This window comes from Spinacia oleracea, chromosome 6 (genome assembly GCF_020520425.1).
Source record: "Spinacia oleracea cultivar Varoflay chromosome 6, BTI_SOV_V1, whole genome shotgun sequence".
Lineage (NCBI taxonomy): Eukaryota > Viridiplantae > Streptophyta > Magnoliopsida > Caryophyllales > Amaranthaceae > Spinacia > Spinacia oleracea.
The window spans coordinates 86193028-86216099 of NC_079492.1; the positions used below are offsets into that span (position 1 = coordinate 86193028).

The following is a 23072-nucleotide window of genomic DNA, read 5'->3' on the forward strand; positions in this document are numbered from 1 at the left end:
TAAATAATAACAATATTATAAATTTGTGTAACATTTATTTTACACGTAAGTCGTTTAATATTAATAAATGTAGATTTTTGTTTAAACTTAATTCAGAAGAATCAGATCAGAACAGATCAGATCAGACCAGACCAGATCAGAAAAAATAAGTTCAAATCAGATCAGATCAGAAAAAATAAGTTCAGATCAGATCAGATCAGACTAAACAAGATCAGATCAGATCAGATCAGGAGAAATAAGGTGACCTAAATAGGGCCTAAATGCCTCTTATCCTTTAATCAAGGTCTCATTTTCGAGCCATGGTTATGAAAAAAAACCTCTGCCAGCCTGCCATTTAGTACTCAGAAAATTAGTGCACTCGGTGAAGGCCGTAGAAACTCCCGGTTTATGGACAGTTATCCCGGTATATACCCCGTAATGCTCCATTCTTTGCATTTCGCTGTCTGCTTCTGCAAAAACTAACTTCTGGGGCTTGTCGTTTACATACACAGTTTTAACATAAACAACATTTCGGCACCTCTAATGCTCCTTTGAAGATTCAACTTCAAAACTTTTGTGTTTTGATCGCACACGTTGATTGCGCAACTATGTTCGCCCATGGAGGTGAAACTCCTTCAAGGTATCATCTCATCGCCTTTAATTTTTCAATTTCTTCTCCTTTCATTCATTCTTGTACAATTGTAATTTCGTTTTACTATGACAAAAGTAATAATATAATTTTTCTTGTCAATATCTGCGCTCAATTTGTGAACTCTGCTTCTGAAATTGGAATTAATTAAAAATTTTGATGTTAAAGTTCGATTAGTTGGTCGCTGGATGCTCCCTCCGTCTATATTTTTCCGTCCATATGTTAGTACCTTTTGAAATGAATAAGAATCTAACCCATGTGTGGAGAGAGATACTTAAAGGGTTTACTTGGATATTTGGGTAACAAGTAGGCCATTTGGAAATTTACTTGTGACCAAATCGGAACAACTAAATACGGAAAGAGTACTACCATTCAAGAACGGAGGGAGTATGTGATATCGTGTTTTGTGATAATTGAAATGTCATTTACGGATGACCCAAGGCCGGGCAGGGGAGGGGTTGGTTGGGTGGAAGGGAAAGTTATCTCATCCACTTCTCTTGATGACTAGTGCCTGGCATAGTGACTCTTGATTCATTGCACCAGTTTTTCATCTTGCCTGGAGCTTTAGTGTGGAGACATTTTATGTCAAATTTAAAATTGTTATGATATGGAATTTTATTCGGCTAATGGTGCGAAGTCATCGAAAACATACATGTAAACTACCCTCGGGGGTTGACCAAGTAAACCTGTTCGGATTCTTAAGTAAGCAAACAGGCGGTAATGTTAATCAACTTAAAAATCAAGGGGTAAAAAAGTACAACGAGCTAATGGAGTGGTTTTTGTAGAGGTTTTACAAATTGTAGAACAAGTTTATCACTAGTTGTTGGATGGGATAAAACATACCTTCACGACCAGTTTGGTAGACAGTAATAAACGGTGGTTAATGAGAATGAACTTGCACTAGCAAAAATGTCCTTGAGAATGCTAATGCACCTAAAGAATCTCATTTCTTCATTACCATCCATTATCATTTGGGGGGTATTGGGTGGGAATGAGCATTTAGGAAGAAAAACTCAAGTTTGGATCAATTCCAATACCATGGACATTATGATCTTACTTTCTTCTCAAATTACAGTAGAGTTCATTCCATCACCGGCATTTATTGGCTACCAAACGGTTCGTGCAGGTTGATTGATGAGTCCTATCTTGTTTCCATCCATAAATTATGATATATCCTTTTAAACTTTTAGTTGAAAATTTAAGGTTAAACTGTCCTCTTCCTTTCGGCTATTGTTTGTTGAATTGTTAAGGTCATAGGATAGTCAATTCCTAGAATGCCAATACGTGGTTTGGATTGTATTGTAGGATATTTTGTCTAAGGTGCCTTCAGTAAATTCTTATTGCCAAATTCTATGAGCGAACTGTTTGTCTCTGGGATTGTGAAGGTGCTCGCTACCCCTTTTTTTTAATTTTTTTTTTTATAAATTATTATCTTTTTTATTGTTAGTTCACACTTTACTTTGACCAACTGTAGCATATTTTGTGTTGGGTAGTACTTTGCATTCTCGTTATCAAGGTTTTCATTGGCGGACACTTTGTTTCGAAGGTATGATTTGCTGAGTATGGTGAAGAAGCACTCCAAGTTTTTGGGAAAGACTATAGTTGATGAGCAGGATGTATCAGATGTTGAATTGGATCAAGCATTTTGGCACGATATTCTGAACCTTTATTTCGTTCAGGGCAAGGAGTCAAGGGGACGCCAAGATGACGATCTCATTTTTTTTGTTAGGAAAATGGTGCTCTAATATTTGTTTGTCCTTCCTCTGCATGGATATAGTTGTCAATCTGTCATTTGCAGTAAGATCTATATTCTTACACCACGCTTGTATTGATTATTGTGAGTGCAGAACTTGCATAGACACAGTTCCACTGATGACCAAGATGCTGATTCTCCTTATTTTGTACGCAGGTGGGCATCTAAGGTAAAAGACAAACTGAATAACATTCTTAATTGTACTTGTTTCATAGTAAATTGCAACGTCCAAACCCTTACTAGATATAACGTGAGAAGTAGTTGCTAATAGAGTTTGGTTGAAAATTATAAGTAATCATTCATCATGATCTTATAACCAGAACTTTTGTTTTATCCTTTGGAATGCCAGCTGCTGCCCTTTTGCAAAATAAAATAAAAAAATAAAAAATTGAAAAAGGGATATGGTATATATATATTTTGGTTTGTTTATATCGGGTTATTATTAACATTAATCATTAATGTGAAATATATTTTATCATATTTATTCAGTTGGATAAATTGGTCGGTGACAGTTTGGTGGAGGTGGATTGGAGGCGATCATTTTATTTGAACCTTATTGCTCACACTTCATTCACCGTAACTATTGCTATATGCAGGTAGTTCCTGTCTTTGTCATAATGTTTTCTGTTCTCTGCCTTTTATCTCTTTAAAGTTGCTAGTTTTTCTTGATTTTCTCCTTTTCTCTCCATTTAGTTATTTTGGAGTAGAAAAAGGGCTCCTTTGCATATCTTAGATTGGTTGCAAATTCAGAATGTGGTGTTCGGGAAGTCCAAGGCGAAGAAGGTTTTGTGGTGAAATGTTGTGATGGTGTGATCTTGTGGAGTGTATGGTTGGAACGGAATGGCCGTATCTTTCTTCTGTCTCGAATGTTATGCTGTGGGACAAAGTAAGTTCATTAGTATCTTTGTGGCCAAAGGTAGCATGGGCTTTTAAGTATTTTGACTTGGGGAGATTCAAAGGAATTGGATTGATTTGTAACTAGACTAATTACCTTGTCCTCTTGCTGTTCATTCAGTTGACTAATATATCTTTTTTTTCTTATAAAAAACATGTCTACATACCCACCTTCGCACAGATTCTTGTCCGAGTAACATTGGTGGGTTGTGATTTAGTGTTTATGGGTTTGATCATTCCTCGATTTCGTGTTGGTAGACCATCGTTGGGGGTGGGAGACTTTGTTAATTAAAAGTCTTGGATGAAAGCAATTAACTTTTTCATGTACATGAGTTCTTGAAGTTTTAAAGGTTTTGCCTCTTTCAATGGAAAATATAGTATATTAATATTACTAGAACATGCTCCTTGTAACAATTTACTTCACCTTTGATTTGATTCAATAGGAGATTATAATAGAATTTGTCTTGTCAGGAAGGAAAAACATGGAAATCTGAAAATTGTTGATTAACCTAAAGGTAGTTTTGCGATTTCTAGATCAAGGTGTCGATATGGAGTATTCCTAAGATTCATGCATTCACTTAAAGATCTCCAAAATTCACAATTTTCTTAATTGAATGACACTCTATTCAGATCTAAAGATTTGACAATTTGCCTATTAATGAAATAACCACTAAACGAAATGTTGTCATGAATAGAAAAGGAGACGTTTGAATTGTATCTACTAACAGAACTGAAAACATCTAATCAATGATTACCCTTCATGGATGCACCTTTGTAAGCTACGATTTTATTTTCAAAATGTGGGTTTGCATACCACATGTAAATAATCCAAAAACCATGACAGGTATAGAAACCACTAAAGAAACAAGAGCAACAACTAGTAATTCTTCTAACTTGAAGATGTGTTTCCTCCATTTTTCTTAAAATGTTTCACTTTCCTTTTTCGGCCTTTTTTTTTATAAAACATGCGTTACTTCTACATTTGGTAATTTTCTATCATATTTTATTATTTTCGTCTCTTCCATTAATCCCTACTCAAAATGTTGTATTGTTTCTCTCTCACTCTCTCCCTCTCTCTTTCATTGTACCCACTTAAATAATTAAAAAAACCACCATCGCTCACATGCTAACCCTATTGTGGTCCACAGTGTTGTTTTATTAGAACAAATAAATCATCTACATTTGGTAATTTTCTATCATATTTTATTATTTCCCCTCTTCCATTAATCCCTACTCAAAATATTGTATTGTTTCTCTCTCACTCTCTCTTTCAATGTACCCACTTAAATAATTAAAAAAACCACCATCACTCACATGCTATCTCTATTGTGGTCTCCAGTGTTGTTTTATTAGAACATAATACATTTTCGATGGATTCTCTCAATAAAAAATAGAGAACGAAGTAACTAGAAGGATTCTCAGATTCTCCTTTTCAAAGAGGGATCATCTGCATAGAATGCATTCTTATAAAAACCTAGCAAAATTGGAAAAGGCTTTTCTGAGCATAGTACTTGCAAGCATTATGGCTTAGTGGTTCTCGTGAAGTGGCTGTAAGCTCTATTCTAATACTCACATGGTCATGTGTATCAGTGTATGTGTTTGACCATTGGTTTTCGTAAAGGCTTCCTAAACCCTTGATCTTAGAATTTGTCTTTAGAATCATACTTATCACTTGGATACAAAAGAAGAGACTCTCATCTAGTAACTTATAGGAGTGGAGATAATACGAGTCAGATTGACTTTTTTTTAGTAAGGAATGCTTTGAGACAATGCTACACCAATTGTAAGGTGATTCCGGGTGAGAGTACAGCAACCCAACATAAGCTTGTGGTCCTTGATTTTCGAGGTAGAAGTTATATAAGGAGGAGAAGACCACTAGTGGAGCCTAGGATCAAGTGGTGTAAACTTCAAGGGGAGCAACAACTAAAATTCGTGGAAAAGGTGGCAAGTGAAAGTATTTGGGCCGGGGATATGGATTTGGATATAGACTCATTATGGACAAGAATGAAGCACACCATAAAGGGAGTGGCGAAAGAGGTCCTAGGGGAATCTAAAGGAATCATGCCACCAAGTAAGGACACATCCTGGTGGAACGAAGTTGTGCAACAAGCCATAAAGAGCAAACGAGAGTGCTATAAAGAGTTGGGAAAATGTAGAAGTGATGAGAACTACGAGAAGTACAAGGTGGTTAAAAAGGAAGCAAAGAAGGCCTTAAGAGAGGCTAGAGCAAAGGTGAATCAAGATCTTTACGCAAGATTGGATACAAAAGAAGGGGAGAAAGACATCTATAGGTTTGCTCGAATGAGAGATAGAAAGACGCGAGACATCGGGAGGATTAAATGTGTGAAAGATGTTGATCAAAAAGTTTTGGTGGGAGATAAGGAAATCAAGGATAGATGGAGGTTCTACTTTGATAACTTGATCAACGGGGATCAAGGATGCGATATTGGGGATACAAATATCCCTCGAGATATGGTTAACCTAGACTTTATGCGAAGAATTCAAAAGAGAGAAGTCGAAATGCCACTGAAAAAGATGGGACACAAGAGGGCAGTGGGGCCCGATGGTATACCTATCGAAGTTTGGAGATGCTTGGGAGAGAGAGGGGTTGTATGGTTAACAACTCTTTTCAACATGATTTGGGAAAGTAATAGGATGCCATTAGAGTGGAGGAAAAGTACTATCATCCCCTTGTACAAGAATAAGGGTGATGTCCAGGATTGTGCCAACTGCCGAGGAATCAAACTAATGAGTCATACTATGAAACTTTGGAAGCGGATTATTGAGCAAAGATTGAGGAGAACTGTAAAAATTTCGGAGAACCAGTTTGGATTTATGCCTGTGAGATCGACTATGGAGGCCATTCATCTTATAAGGCAACTAATGGAGAATTATCGGGATAAGAAGAAGGATTTACATATGGTTTTCATTGATTTGGAGAAGGCGTATGATAAGGTACCAAGAGAAATTATTTGGTGGGCATTAAGTAGGAAAGGAATTCCGAGGAAGTATATTGATATCATTAAGGACATGTATGAGGGAGTTAGTACGGGTGTGAGAACTAGTGTTGGTAAGACCGAAGAATTCCCCATTACGATTGGAGTGCATCAAGGTTCCGCACTTAGCCCGTTTCTTTTTGCTATAGTCATGGACGAATTGACGAGGTCAATCCAAGATGGTATACCCTGGTGCATGATGTTTGCAGATGATATTCAATGTATAAAAAGGCTCAAGGCGCAACAAGGCGATTTGGGGTTCCCAGCGCCTTAGGCGCGCCTCGGTGCGCCTCATTGAAGTGAGGCGCCCTAATAAAAAGTAAAAAAAAAAAGTGAAAAAATGGTGTGTGCCTTGGTAGGTGCGCCTTTTTTGCGCCTTTTTGTGCCTCAAAGTGCGCATTTTTGCGCCTTGGTGCGCCTTTTTGCGCCTTAGGTGCGCCTCATCGAAATCGCCTTGCCTATACAATAAAAGGCGCTGGCTCCAATCCCCTTGCGCCTCAGAGCCAAGGCGCGCTTAGGCGCGCCTTTTTATACACTGAATTGATATTGTGTTGATTGATGAAACAAAAGAAGGAGTGGAAAGTAAGTTGGAGTTATGGAGACAAACTTTGGAATCTCGGGATTTAAGGCTGAGTAGAAACAAGACGGAATATATGGAGTGTAAGTTTAGTGGAGTCCAAGATAGAGAGACAGGGGCGATTACCTTAGATGGAAAAATTGTCCTAGGCTCTGAAATGTTCCGTTATTTAGGATCTATTATCCAAAAGGATGGAGAATTGGATGGCGATGTGGCCCATAGAATCAAAGCAGGTTGGTTGAAGTGGAAATGTGCCACGGGGTTCCTATGTGATTCAGGCATGCCCCAAACATTGAAGGGAAAATTTTACCGCACGACAATTCGACCGGCTTTGTTATACGGCACGGAATGCTGGGCAGTGAAACATTGTCACGTGCACAAGATGAATATGGCGGAGATGCGCATGTTACGTTGGATGTGTCGGCATACAAGAAAGGATCGTTTGAGGAATGAGATTATTAGGAAGAAAGTAGGGGTTGCACCGATTGAGTTTAAGATGATAGAAAATCGTTTAAGATGGTTTGGACATGTAAGCAGAAGATCAAATGATGCCCAGTAGACCTGGTTATTGGACAGGGTAGTCCAATGGACATAGGGTTAGGGTCAAGTTAATAGGGCTTTTATTGGGCATGACTCCTATTGGACAGGGCCTTTATTGGACAGGGTCATTATAGGGTCAAACTTATACTACAATTATTTTGAAAATTAAAATAGTAATGATACAAAAAATTACGTGTATAGCTTCGTATTTACTTGTACTTGCACATGGCTCTTTTGTTTTTCATTTTTCATTGCTCGTTTATTGACCCGCCCACTAATGACCCGCTATTGACCCGCGACCCGCTTTTGACCCGCCCATTATCGACCCGCTAAAAATGACCCTTTCAATACCCGACCCTCTTTTGACCCGCACCGACCCTGACCCGCCCCGCCCGATAACCAGGTCTAATGCCCAGGTTAGGAGGATAGAAGGGTGGCAAAGGGATAGAATTTCAAGGGGTAGGGGAAGGCCTAAGAAAACTTGGAGGAAGGTGATTGAGCACGATATGAGGTTTCTTGGGATTGAGGAAAATATGGCGTTGGATAGGACAGAGTGGAGGGAGAGAATATACATTGATGACTTCATTTGACTTATACATGTTCAATGTTTCTGATTCTCTTTATTTTATTTTTATTTTTATTTTTATTTTACTTTTATTTTATTTTTAAAATTCTTTCAATTTTTTTAATTTCATATGTTATTTTGAAATGTACTTATTTTACTTATTCATTTATTTCAAATTTTACTTATTTTTTATTATCTCTTACAATATTTCTTCTATAATATATATATATATATATATATATATATATATATATATATATATATTCATTTTTTCTCTTATCCTACTTTCAGTAATTTCACTTTCTCTTCCTTATTTTTTTTCTTTTTACTTCCCGCTCCTTTTTGGTCTGATTGGTGACAATGACGATCTCCTACGACGATTCATGTTAGTCGACCCCAAATCATTTTGGGACTAAGGCTTTGTTGTTGTTGTTGTTGTTGTAATCATACTTATCACTTGTGCAAATTTTCATATCAATAGTTAGCGCAAGGTGAAGGAAAGGAATTGAGGACTGATGCATAGTTTTTTAAGTTGGATAACTGTTGTCTTAAGGAATTTTTGGTCTTATACTGGTTATATTAAGCTTAATCAAAATGCCACAACACATAATGAAAGCGCACACCAGGATTTATATGTTCAACTCCTTTGGAATCTATGTCAACTGCAGCATGTCTCTACAGTCTTTACAGAGTACAAAACGATGACAAATACTTTATTATTATTTTAAGAATCAAAAAGACATTACAACTGAATTTAGATGTTCAACTTGAATGTAAAGATAAACCTGACTATCTTTATAGCCCAAATGGAAGTACCCTTCAAATACTATCTGTTGTACATAATCAATTCAATTGGACTGGTGTTGTATAAGCTTATCCTCACGCAAAATCTAGGGTACCCAATATAATTACAGTCTATCTTTGATGAGATTAGAGATTCATGGAACCTAATGATTTAAAATTTGCTAGAATTTTTCTATCCAGTAGGAAACATTGGAACCTTAGTTGTGTTCTATTCCCTATTTCCCTCCGTCCCTTTTTGATTTCCCTATATGCCATTTTGTGGTGTCCCTTTCAGTTTGCTCCATACTTCTTTTTGTATGTTTTTCCACTTCCTCTCTCTCTCTCTATCTCTCTCCTCATAGGCCCACTTTACCAACCCATGTGCAATATTTACACCCAAGTATTAATAAAGTGAAGTTTGCTCTATTGGGCAAGAAAAAAGGGACCGAGGAAGTAGTTAGGTTTCTCTAACTTCGCAATGACTAGAATGTGGTGTACCTTAGGTACAACTGTGATACAAACATGAAATCGATCTTTGCAATTGTTTACCATAGAATGTTCCAAAAAAAATTTGTTTATCAGTCAGGTAGTAGTCAGAAATAGGGAGGGAGAGTTGGGGGATAGTAGAAGAAAGTATGGAGAAGACTGAGGTTGAACTAAAGCACTCAATTATTTCTTACTTGTATTTACGGCTTGGAATAATTATTCCCTCTTTGTAGTATGGATTAAAAGATTGTATGTGTTGAAGATAGAAAGGAGAAGCAGCCAGTTCTTGTCATGTACCTGAAGTCCTGAAATAAATCTTGCCTCATGGTGGTTTTGGTGTGTGGTATGGTCGTATGCTATCTTTTTTTGAACAAATTCATTCTTTAAGAGCCTATTCTATTGGGTTGTGTATAATATTTCTACTTGTAAGGAGTGTGCCTCACTTAAATAAGGTGCGTGGCTCATTCCTGGGCTTGAAGACCTGTTAACAGGGCCATCTACATTGGGAGGTTAAGATATTCAGTCAATCCCAAACGCAAGATTTTGAAAGGTGTAATACTAGTCAGGTGGCTAAGTGAGATATGGATTACAGCTTGTGTTTTGATGATTTTGGATAGAGTTGATCGCATGCTGGGAAGATCATAGCATGGATCTAATGCTTGCGAACTTTTAAGGACACCGATGCGTAATTGTTATCTATATTGTGTTGTCTAATATCATTCAAGCGGGGCTCGAATCTATTTGTGTCTCTTTAGAAAATACTTCCAATGCAAGTAGAAATGTGAAAATTAAGCTGTATAAACCTTTGCCTCCAATTATTCTCAGCTATTTTAATTGTTTGTTTGAAAACATTTTGGAAGGATGCTTGATTGCTGATCTCCTTGAAATGTATGGATGAAACATTCATTTTATGTTCACTTATTTTAGTGTATTTCCCATGATTATTTAATGTGACTTATCTGTTTTAGCAATCAGGTCCTTCAACATCACCGAGTGGGGCAAGATACAAAATTGAGTCCTATATACAAGGTTTGTACTCTTCCCCTTGGATGATTTTCTGGGCTAACATAATTAGTGCTTGTTCTAATCTTGTTATAATTAATGCTAAGGTAGCGGGATACTAGTCCATGAATTAATATTATGAAACGTGTAACTTCTTTTAATAATATTTTTTCTCCAGGTTGTAAAGACTGTTTATGCGTCACCAAGCCGGGTCAATTTCCATTTGGATTCTAGAAAGGCGAGCATAAATCTTGTATTTGATCTACCTTCCAGTATTTCCTTCTTTTTTTTCACTAGGTTATCTAAATTAGTTTATCTTATGTCCAGGAAGCAGAAACTGTACCAGCATATCCTGATATATGCTTTGCTATTGATGACTTTGATTCCACATTTGACACGGTGGTAATTCAATTCAGAGCACTTATTGTTTTCATAACTTCAAAGAGCTGTAATTACTCTGTGTATCAGTACAATTTTCATTCATATTTGTGGTGTTTTGCTGATCTAATTTGTTTTTGTTCAATTTTCTGTACTTTCTTCCTACTGTAGGTTTTGTCGGATGCAGATCATTGCTATTGTGTGGTCCTTAACGCACATGCTGGGGTAGCATTTCCTAGTGAAAAGCTTGAGCATGAAGTTTCAGACAAGTTGCCGAAAACTGAAGAAGATTCTGGAAACACAAAGAAAACCAAGGTTTGAATCATGTCTGTTTTAGAATATGATTGAGATAGTCAAAATAAATTTACGCTTCCTTGATTTGCAATAAATATTGGGAAACAACATACTAAGATTACCAAAATTCTCAAGAATGACCTTTGGGTTTTGAGATCTATATGCATTTATGATAAATAGCCTTCATGGTAAAGGCAAGCTAATGGCAGTACAAAGAAGGAAAATAAATACGGTGGTGGCAATTTCTTGATGTTATTGATACTTGAGAAGGATATTCTTCCAAGTATCAGAAACGCAACTGGACATTTCTCATGCCATATACCTGTGGAATCAAGTGTAGATTGAATTTGAATATGTATGATTAGAGCTCGTAATTGAGTAGGCCGGATTTGTCATCAATTTTGTGATGATTACTTACTTAATTTCAGGTTGTGCTATAGAAATACCAAAAAATGAAATTATTACACTACATGAGAATCTAGTAAAATATTATCGAGTTAAGATGGTTTGTGTTCATGTCGTATTGTCGTGTCAGGTTCAAGTTTCTCTTTGTACTTCATTTGGGTTCGAGTCATATTGTTATGAAAATTATTATGTGCACCAGGGTGCACCGTGCACCCAAGGGTATTTTTATGCCCATTGGTGGTCCTTCTCACATTTTCTCCTCGCATGTAAGGGGGAAATGTGAGAGGGTTCACGGTGCACCCGGGTGCATATAATATGTACTAATATTATTGTGGTAGGTCAAAGATAGCCGACTCTATGTGGTTTGATTAACTTCACTTATGCATTTCTTGAAATTTCCTTTAACCAGCGCGCAAGAAAAGGTAATCCAGAACCATTAATTTGTTCAATGCGTCAAATTTGTGAATATCGTTCTCAATCGACAATTTACACACCCTATTCTTGTCAAGAAACCTTTTTCTTGGAGTGGTCTATGTCTACCTCATTCTCTTGTTCCAACTGTGAACCGTATCTTTTATCATTCAATTTGTACTCGTTGAGGGCTTATGGCTCAACCAAGCTTCTCCTTGGTGATAATCCATAAGCCTAACCATATGTTACTTATTAACATAACAATATTGACAAGTATGGAAAAGGTGATCTCAACTTCTCAAGTCTCATTTCAAAATTTAGAGGATAACATGTTGAATTTAAGGAGGGATGAATTTCTGTCAGTCATGGTTTTGACAAGCCTATTGTGCAGTGTTGGTGGGGATGTGTATTGTGTGAAAACCATTCAAAGAATTGTATTTGCAATATAGGGGTGAATGAAGAAAGATGCCATATCTTGAGCAGCTAAGGTTTCAGCACGGTGTCCACGTAGTTATATATATTGGAGTTCCCTTGGTATTATGCTAGCCTTATTTCATCTTTAACAGTTAGGATAGGAGGATCTGGGATGATATAATTGAGTTATCTGCCGATGTGACTAGATATTTTGTGTTGTTTCGGAAGTAGGACGGGGAGGTAAGGACTTGTAGTTTGAGATGAACTGACTATTTGGAGCAGAAATTTAATGGCATAAATTATGTTAAATTGCTTAATGGATGAAGAACACATAAGGGTTACAAAAGTAGTAGCTTGAAGGTACAAATCTCCAGGTTTAGTGACTTGAGGTCACCACTCTCCAAAGCCTAACCAATTTCTTAACATGCCCTTCATAACCTAATGTGTCCTTATTTATAACCATTCTACTGCACCTACCTAATTTGTCTTCTACGTATATTACTCACCACCTAGTATGCCCTTCCATTACACTTGGTTCATTACAATACCGGTCCCCTAAACTTCCACCTTATCCTCAAGGTGGATAGTCGTCAGCAGTAGATTCCCGGCCTCGACAACGCGGATCAATGCTTCCCTTACACTTGGTTCATTACAATACCGGCCCCCTAAACTTCCACCTTGTCCTAAAGGTGGATAGTAGGTGGATAGTAGTCAGCAGTAGATTCTCGGCCTCGACAACACGGATCAATGCTGTTCAAGCTCCTGTTTGTTGTGTGTTTGTTGGGTATTGCAGTCTTTCATGGAAGAGTATAAGGTTGTCATGTGAAAGTAAGGTGAGAGAAGAAAAGTCATGTGGTGAGATGAATGATGATTCTGATATTTGATTATAAGCTTTTAGGTTGGGCATATTTGAAAAGAAATTGGGATTAAAATTAAAAGGTTTTGTGGGTTTGTTGTAAATTGGGCTTGGTGGATGATTGAGTTGGGAGGTGGGTAATTCGGGTCTCCAAAATAGGGCAAGATTGATGTTGGATAAGTTGCTTTGGGCCGTGAATTGAGAGTTGGAGTAATTGGGGATCAGAGGTGGGGAAAGCAAATTGGGCCCAAGTCATATGTTTGGCCTTCTTTTTAAAACAAGGCAAGGCTTTTAAATGGGTCAGCCCCATCACCATCACTTCCTTGCTGTAATCATTAGCACCACCTTGTTCCTTTACAAAATCGCCCTTACTCACCTCATCTTCTCCAATTGGCTTCCCCTCCAAGCCAACTATTAACCCAACCAAGCTTATTGCACACAATTTCCGGATTCTTCTTCTGCAAGTACCACCATGACTGAAGTTGAGATTCCGGGTTTATATTCAATGTCAAAGTCGAACCTGATTAGTTTCCTCACCCACTTTTGGTAATTTGCCCCTAATTCTCGCTGTGTAATAAAGCGGACACTCTCTTGATCCGTACGAACCACAAACCGCCTACCGAAAAGGTAGTCCTTCCACTTTTGAACGGCCAAACATATGGCCATTGACTCCTCATAGATGAACTTATCACGAGCCCAGACTCCCAATATCCCATTGTAGAACGCAATGGGACGGTCACCTTGCATCAAGACAACCCCCATGCCATATCCGGATACATCTGTTTCAACTACGAAGGACAAGTCAAAGTCCGGCATGGCGAGCACGACTGCATGGAATTAAAACTCGGTCGTTCCGTTACGCAATGGCCGCTCTGTAACCTGTTATGGATTTGCCATTCCGCGAAGACCCGTTACTAGACCTGGTTATTGGACAGGGTAGTCCAATGGATATAGGGTTAGGGTCAAGTTAATAGGGCTTTTATTGGGCAGGGCTCTTATTGGACAGGGCCTCTATTGGACAGGGTCATTATAGGGTCAAACTTATACTACAATTATTTTGAAAATTAAAATAGTAATGATACAAAAAATTACGTGTATAGCTTCGTATTTACTTGTACTTGCACATGGCTATTTTGTTTTTCATTTTTCATTGCTCGTTTATTGACCCGCCCACTAATGACCCGCTATTGACCCGCGACCCGCTTTTGACCCGCCCATTATCGACCCGCTAAAAATGACACTTTTAATACCCGACCCTCTTTTGACCCGCACCGACCCTGACCCGCCCCGCCCGATAACCAGGTGTACCCGTTACGTTAAGGTTCGACAAGAATCATGTATTTCTCCTCGCGTCGTGCGTTACGTAACGGTGACTCGCCGCGTTAGACGTTTTTTTCCCCGTTACACCGTTCTTTTGCACAAATTGACCAAAATTATTTTTGTAATTAGTTATGTAGTTTATGAAACATGATATTTCGAGTGCTTATTTGTTCACAAAATATAATACTCACTCATATTATGATGGATTTGGTTATATTTTGTTGCTAAAATACTTTTTGGACTTAAAATATAATAAGGCTTAGACATGCTAATGTGGTTTTTTCAAAAAAATTCACACCGCGTCTGCCACGATCCGTTCTATTCATCCGTTACAAGCGGTTTCCGCGACAACGAGACCGTTACCACGAACGCGACCGCATCCGTGTTTTTTTCTATGAGCACGAGTGCTACTTTGAGAATGAGAATCGATTTTCGCTTTACCTCACCTCAAGCCAGATCGGGGCCCGCCTAAGGCGTAAAGAACATGTCTTCGTACTCTCTTACTTGAGCTACATTGTCCTCTTCGTCATATCTCTGAATGTCAACTTGTCACCAATAAGTGATTTTGGTGAACTCATTGTCTTTGTGCATCTTGATGAGCGAGCTGTTGATGCTGACCATTGCCGCATTCTGTTTCGCGAACGCCACAGTTCCACGCTTCCAACCTCTTTCCAGCATGGACATCATCATCTTTCCTTAACTGATCCGTGTGAGAATGAGCAATTTCTGCATAGTTGGCCAAAAAAATTTCTATAGAATCCTTTCGTCCCCAAAAATCCCCTTAAGTCCTTAACTAACGCAGGTTGCTAGGAATAGACCACTCTACTATGGCCTTGATTTTATCTTGATAGACGACAACCCCTTTGCTCGAGATTATGTGACCAAGATAAGCCACCTCCGGTTTATCGAATTCACACTTCTTCAAGTTAGCATACAATTTATGCTCTTTTAACTTAGCCAACACCAACCTCAAGTGCTCAATGTGGTCCTCCTGATTCATACTAAAAAAAAAATTTGAACACAAACCGTCTCAAAAATGGTCGGAATACATCGTTCATGAGAAACTGGAAAATAGCCGGTGCATTCGTCAATCCTAAGGGCATGACTAAAAACTCGTAGTGCCCCTCATGTGTTTGAACTACGGTCCTCCGGTCGCACCAAAATCGGGTGATAACCTTCTTTAAGATCAAGTTTGGAAAAAATGGTGGCTACATGAAGCTCATCCAATAATTCATCAATGACATGGATCATAGTATCTGGTACTGTTTCTTTGTTGACGGCGCGGTCGTCAACACAAAATCTCCATACCTCGTCTTTTTCTTCACCAGTAGCACGGGGTTTGGGAACGGGTTTGCTGTTGGGCGGATAATTTCTGCTTGCAACATCTCCCTTATAAGCCGTTCAATGTCATCCTTTTGGAACTGTAAATATTAGTAGGGGCGGACACTTACGGGGTTGGTGCCCTCCTTAAGGTTGATGGTGTGTCCATGCCCTCGGTGAGGTGGCAGCCGTACCGGAGCTTGGAAAACGCCTTTGAAGTAAGTAATATGCCCCTTCAAGAATTTTGAGCATTGGCCGAACTCATCCCGCTTCTCTTCCTCCCCTTCTTCCAACTGATTCAACCCAATTACCACCCCTATGCCTTCCTTCCTCAACATTCGTATCATTGCCTTCAGAGATATTTGTGATCGGCATAAGGTTGGGCCCCCTTTTAAGGTCACCGTCGCGCCGTTCACCTGAAAACGCAAACGCATCGCCTGTGTCTTCTGCCCCTAACCTTTCCAACCATTGTACTCCTAAAAAATGTCTGAGTTCCCCAAGACCCCAACTCTAATGGGAAAAATTCTAGCCCAAGTCGCAACCCCTTACAAACCCCCTTACGTGAACTACCTCTCCGTTCCCAGGGCCAACCCTGAACCGGCGGATTCGGATACCGGAATGACGAGTTCTTTGACTGTATTAAGGGGCATGGAGCTGTGTGTTGCCCGGGATCCACCATAATCACCATGTTGCCCCCATTGACCTCGCCATAGAGCTTCATGGCTTAGTTTTAAAAAGCGCGAAGCGCATTGAAGCGCAAAAGGGACCTGGAGCTTAAGCGCAAAGCGCAAAGCGAAAGCGCACGCTTTTCGTAGGCGAAGCGCACCCGGAAAGAAATAATAAAATTTCAGAAGTTCAGAACATATGGAGAAAATATGGAAAGAAAAGATGAAAAAAATAGAGAAATCAAAACGATGAAAGAAAAATTCAGAATCCGACGGGAGAAATCCGGCGAGAAGGCTAGAGAAATCCGGCTACGGGAGAAAATTGCACTAGGGTTTTCAAAAACTTCCCAAATATTCGCTTTTTAAAAAAAAGAAATCACGTAATACTTTAAAAAAGAAGATTAGAGTCATGTGGCTTTATTTTTTATAAAAAAGAAGGGTCTGAAGTGCTTAGACTACAGGAAGCGCAAAAGCGCTAGGAAGCACCGAAGCGCTAGGAAGCGCGCGCTTCTTGTATGTCGCTGGGCTTCGGCTGGTAGAAGCGTTTTGGTGTGAGCTTCTGAGCTTCCGAGCTTTAAGCGCAAAAAAACGCGCTTTTTAAAACTAAGCTTCATGGTTTAGGGTTAGTCAACCCCACCACCGAACACAGGGAGATCTTGGTGGGCACTTCCTCTTCGACCGCAGCTTCGTCATCCCTAAACTCCTCCCCACTTTCGTTTTCCAGGTTCCCACTCTCACACCTGAAGCAGCGCCCCTTGGCCCGTTTTTCTTGGAGCTCTCTCTCCGAAAGTCGCTTAACTTTCCCCACTCCTTTTGATGAAGCAGCGGATCTGGGTACCTGATTAGGAGCTTGTGAACCCATTCACATCCTGTGGGCTCGCCCCGCTCAATCTGGATCCGACCACTGAATTGTAGAAGATGGGCTTGTTTGTGAGATTGGACTTGCGTGAATCAGAGATAAGGAGCCATTCTTCGTGTTGGACCAAGTTTGACCCCTTTTTGTGTTGTTGACTTTGTTCCTCTCCTCTACCCTAATAGCCACATCCACAACCACATCCACAACGTGCTGTAAGGTGAAAGGGTTCAACAACCTTACCTTAGATTTAATTTCTTCTGTAAGTCCATTAACGAATTGGTTCAACATTATACTATACACCTCCGCCTATACTCAACGACGATGGCCGTCTGCGATATGCCGGCCACTGTTCATGTAAGGTTCCGGGGTTGGCCGACCGAAACTCCATCATAGCTCATCCCTTCAAGTCTCTCCATTCTCTTATTCTGGGCATTCCCCTCCATAGACACTACTGCCACTTCGAGCTTTTCCTCCTCGGTGAGTCGGTAAATATCAAAGAACTTTTCACCTCTTATCATCCACGTGTTTGGGTCAGTTGCATCGAAAAGGGGTATTTCCACCCTTTCCGCCACCGACGTCATCATGGAGCCCTCCCCTTTCGAACACGTAATTTTCTTCCTCGAAACCCTATCATAGTTTCTGTGATTGGGTGCTCCCGTCTCAGAGTGGCGCTGCGCACGGTTGTTCATCTGCGGTGGAGGTTCCTTCTGGGTGCTTGTGAATTTCACGCCTCCTCCTGAAATTTCTCTTGGTTATCCTTAGTGGAGAGCATGGTCTGCCTTTGTTCTTCTCGAAAATAATCAAGCCTTACCGGGGCCGCGTCGACCGCCTCTGCGTTCTTTCTCGCCTCCTCCTCACCGGCGGTCTTAAACTGCTCGGATAGCGACCTTTGGACTGCCGCTATTCCCTCTGCTACTGCCGTATTGACCATCTGTTGAATATTGTTCTCAACTCCCTCAAATCTTGTGTTCAGACCGTTGAGCCCTTCTTCCAGCACTGTTGGTTATTGCTCACCATGTTTACTGCTTGCAACCAGCACCGTACTGCTCTGATATTGCTCTGATCCAAGTGTGATAAGAGACTCACACACAAAGAGAAACTTGAGGCTGCCAATCTCCAAGCAGTGACTTTAGGTCACAAATCCCAAGAGTCTACACAATATATGATTTACTACCCCTTCCCTCCCTTTTAATTGCTACACATTTGTACTGCCCTCACCCATTATTATTGTTGCTGCTGGTGTTGTTTGTTGTCTGCTGCTGCTCTTTGTCTGCTTGTGTCAGAGTTGGTTTGGCTGCATTCTGTTGTTGCTTCCCTTGTCCTCTTCTAGCGTAGATGATAGTTATTGGAGGCCTCTGCCAGGTCATCACATTACTCTCCATCAAAAGACTCTCACCTTGTCCTCAAGGTGGAAGGATGGAAAACGTTCTTGCAACAGTTTCGCGTCCTCCCAAGTAGCTTCAAAGGAAGGCAGCCCTTGCCACTTGATCAATACTTCCAGCCTTGTCTCTCTGCCCTCTATTTTCTGCATGTACTCCAGCCTTGTCTCTCAGCCCTCTGGTCCCAAATGGAAGTCCAAATTTAGTGGAAATTCTTATTGTACTAATATTTTGATATTCTCCCTTCAGCTTGTACATGTGTAACACAGGTAGATATACTTTTCAATTTTTTTTGGCTTGGCCATAGAAGGGAATCAAATCTCGGTCGCATCGACTGAAATCCCTTGGGCCTTGGGGCTTTTTTCTATGCTTCATTTCTTTCGTTTGTGCACTATCTGCATGTTATAGCATTTAATGAAATCAGTATTTCTTTTGATATGATTTGTAATATCCACTATTCTCCACCATCAACCCTTCTGACGAAATTACACAATTGTGGCTACAGGTTACTATTTTTTCTGGATTTGTGAGCTATCAAATGGTTCGTGATGCGTATGATGGTAAAATTTCACAACTCAAGGTCTAAAATTGTTTTTTCCTAATGCAAAGCGTTTCAATTTAAATTTATTAAGGTGTTGCTGTTTCACTGTGACCACAGCTGCAGGTTCTGTAATAATGGCTGGAATTAGGTTAATACATCTAGAAGATTTAATACTCCCTCCGTCCCAAAATATAGTGCCTGTTTTCCATTTTGGGTGTCCCAAAATATTGTGCCTATTTACAATTTTGGGACACCCAAAATGTGGTCCAATATTTAATGTTTGTACCTAAAAAATAGTGTGGTCCTATCATTAATGTTTCTATCATGAAAATATGGTCCCATAATTTATTATTTTTTGTCTTTTTGTTTAAAAAATAAAATAAATTGTGTACTTTTCTACTAAAGTACAATAACATTAATAGTTCATCATGTTATTTTTCAAGTTTCTTAATTCCCGTGAAAAAGGTCAAACGGGCACTATATTATGGGACGGAGGGAGTAAGTTCCAAGCATAAATTATAACCATGGAGAGAACATGTCAGCCTGATTAGACAAATGATTTGTTTAATGTCCATTTCCAATGGAGTCAAAGATTCATTTGTTCTTTTGGCCGTGGGATGTAATGGACTAAATCAAAATAGCTCTTATAACCTCTTCGCTTCCTTTCCATGAAGTAGAAGATGGTTGTTCGGTTGTCGTCCCGTTATCGCTTTTGGGTCAATTGGAAACAACCTCTCTGCAATTGCAGGGGTAAGGTTGCGTACGTCCGACCCCCCTTACCCCGCTTCTTGCGGGAGCTTCTTTGAGGCAATGGGGTAATGACAATGATACAAATGATTTGTTTAGTAAACTAGAGAAGATTACATGGCATAGGACAGCTTCAAGTACTTCCCAGCATATCTTCAGGCCAAAAAAACTTAAGAAACCCTCAAAGAGAATTGTGGTTGCATGTATGAATTCTGATACATGTTTCTGAGTTATACGGGGTCTTCTCAGAGACTCCCTTCCTGGGTAGTGTTACTTGGTGATGCCCACTTTTTGAGAATCCAAGTTGCTGTTTCAATGTCTTGATAATAAGTTATCTTTGATAATAGAGTAATATATATTTTTTCTGGTAAAGAATTTCTTTTTCTATATCCTTGTATAGGTTACCTTCCTTTATGTGTTTCTATTAAATTTCACATTTGCGGTGATTTGCAGACTTCTAATAAGTTTTAGCTTGAGAAAAGGATTAATTTCTCTTATCGTTGCTCTTTTTGCTGGTGCCGTGTTCCATTTTCGAGATAAATTGCTAACTTCTAATGGAAGCGTTTCTAGTCTGTATCCGTTATGCTACATTTTTACAATTTGCAGATACCGTCTAGTGAGTCTTTTTCGTTTAGTCTTCACTCTTCAGGTAAATTTACAAGAAATGATTAGACATTAAGGTTAAGTAGCTTTTCTTCTTTTAGAACTGTAGCCCGTAGGTAATAGTTTTTACTTATTATACTTGATGTGTTTCTTTAGCCTCTGATTGTTTGATTTGAAGACTAAATATACTGAAGTACTTCAATTTACAGTGGACATCGTGATATACTTCCAATCAAGGACTTCTAGCTAAATTCATTTTCATGTCTGATTGGCTGAATCTTTATCATTTCTGTTTAGAATGTTTTGCCTGTAATTAGGAAACTTTTCATATAGGTTTTTGTAAAGTTCTTACTAAGGGAATAATAAGCAATTTGCCAGTAATTTAATTTCTTTCCTTCCGTGGGAGGTAGGGAGCTACTGTTTAAAATTGTCTTTGAGTTGGCCCAATGTTACATGAAATGTGATAGTGTGGTATATTTTGCATGTGAAACGAAAGCTTAACCAGTACTTAGTCTCATTAAACTAGTCCAAATTGCCGCCTGCGGAGGATTATGAAAATTAGCTAACAATAGGCTGGCACAGTGTCACCTGGAGGCTGACCTATATAATTGAAATTCCTTGGAGCAAAATCTTCAGCTTTTAACTGTTTTACAACTTTTGTACCTTGGGTACTTGTCAACATCTTATCAGCCATTTATAAGGATACAACTTTATTGTTATAAGCACGTGAATGATGGATAGGACTATAGGAGATGGCTTTCCAATTCGATATGAGTAAGGTCTATGATTGAAAAAAGTGGAACGCATGACACCATGTTAAAGATAGGTTTCCAAGTGGATTAGATGTGGTTGATAGTGGAGTATGTGATTAAGCAGACAACCAACCTATGCCTGAAACTTCTACATTGGTCACAGTTTGAGGGAAGGGTAGCAATGGTATTTGTCAGTTAAGTATTGTGCAAGTTTCACGATGGTCACTTATTCCAGAAAGAAGAATAAGAGCAAATCAGGCACAAAGTAGGTTATAGTTTAAGGGAAGGGCAGCAGTGGTATTTGTCAGAGTTAAGTATTGTGCAAGTCTCACAATGATCACTTATTCCAGAAGGAAGATTAAGGGCAAGGAAGTAAATCGCCACAAAGTTGGTTACCATTTTGAGGAAAGGGTAGCAATGGTATTTGTCAAAGAATTAGTTAGAGCTTTGAGAATTGTCCAAGTCTCTATTAGGACATTGTATTATAAAGGGAGTAGGAATGAGCTTATTGCAACATTAATCAGTTAATTGTAAATGGGAGTCTCGATAGATTGGCTAGGCCTTACAGTCATATCCTTGCTTGCCCTCATTTACTCAATTTCTTCCTTCATTTCAGCTGTTATTAAAATATAAGCCTGGTGCAGAAAGTAGAGAGGCCGCTGTATTGTCGGGAGAATTTGCAAGTGCAGTAGAGTTGTGCACCACAGTGACAGCTTTTGGGATTAGCTGGCAGAGTATACAAGCTCGAATTCGATAGGACCAATTTATACAGAAATTTACTGCTGAAGGCAGCATACTCCAAAAGGCTTGAAGTAAAAAGGAAGAGGTAGTCATCCCCAAGGACTCTTCAATGTTGACTTCCTTCAGGAATACCATGGTTTGGAAACGACAAGCGAAGTCGGAATTGATATGGAAACGATAAAGTCACTAACCAACTAATACTCGGTAAAGATAAAAACAAGAAATTGAAAGACTTCAACAAATAATAACATGAAAGCAAAAAGTAATCTAAGGACTAAAACAACTAATTAAAGGATGAATCATTAAGCTAAGCATAAACAATTAAACTAATAAAAACAATTAAAATAATGCAATAAATGAGGAGAGAGAGAAAGAAAAGCTCATTGATTAATTGATGGAGATTTCCAAATCATCAAGTTTCGCATCTTTGATTCTTCAAAATCCATTTTCAACACAATGTTTTCCTCATTTTCTCTCTCTAAAAACTATCTAAAACCCTAAAATTAATCTAATCATTTATAATGTAGTGTGTTTTCTCCCCTTGTTCATTTTATCCATGAGGTACTTATACAACCTCTAGTTGAAGAGAAAATAGAAAGGGAAAAGAATTTTAAGAAGAGGTAAAAAAAAAGAATAAGAAAACTAATAAATGAGAAAGAAAAGAAAAGAAAAATGAGAATACCCCAAAAATATCTAAGCGCTCCCCCTTCTTTCTTCCCCTTCGTTTGTCTGCCTCCTTTTTCAAATTATTGCTGTACTTTTGGCAAGAAATCATAGCCCCTTGATCTCTTTCAATGCTCTATGATTTAATCACGGCCATATGATCACTTCTCAATCATCTCTTCCATCTTTGTTCCCTACAATCCTGGCCATAGATTCAAATATTGGAGGACCACCTTCACGTGCAGCCACGGAGTCACGAGAGGTTAAAATGGCAACACCCTTAAGGGTGGACGCTCTGCCTTTAACTTGCGCGTTTGGGTGGAAATGCTACTGCATCTCCAATGTTGTAGAAAACTGTTCTCATGCAGGCGAAGTACATCAGACAAGCTTGGACGCGTGAGTCCATTGGAATGTTGTTGCTTTGTGGTTTGCGGTGGTGTATGGTGGCGCTGGTAAGCCGGCGAGCAGAGGGGCAGGAAGGCTGTTGGAGTTGATTAGCGAGA

The 23072-nt window shown here is 39.1% G+C and overlaps 1 protein-coding gene across 6 annotated transcripts in view; it reads left to right on the forward strand.

Moving 5' to 3' along the window:
• Positions 1–283: 283 nt before the first annotated feature.
• The window catches only part of LOC110777216 (uncharacterized), a 28550-nt gene continuing 5761 nt past the window's right edge, over positions 284–23072 (forward strand). Inside the window, exons 1-10 of one of the 6 annotated variants that reach the window (XM_021981824.2) lie at positions 284–403; positions 492–619; positions 2175–2364; positions 2476–2550; positions 2871–2977; positions 10191–10251; positions 10403–10462; positions 10552–10626; positions 10774–10917; positions 19028–19082. In XM_021981824.2, the coding sequence (XP_021837516.2) occupies positions 588–619; positions 2175–2364; positions 2476–2550; positions 2871–2977; positions 10191–10251; positions 10403–10462; positions 10552–10626; positions 10774–10917; positions 19028–19082 (799 nt within the window). In that variant the 5' untranslated portion in view covers positions 284–403; positions 492–587. The other 5 variants (XM_021981826.2, XM_021981825.2, XM_056833916.1 and 2 more) reach the window with 5 other exon arrangements.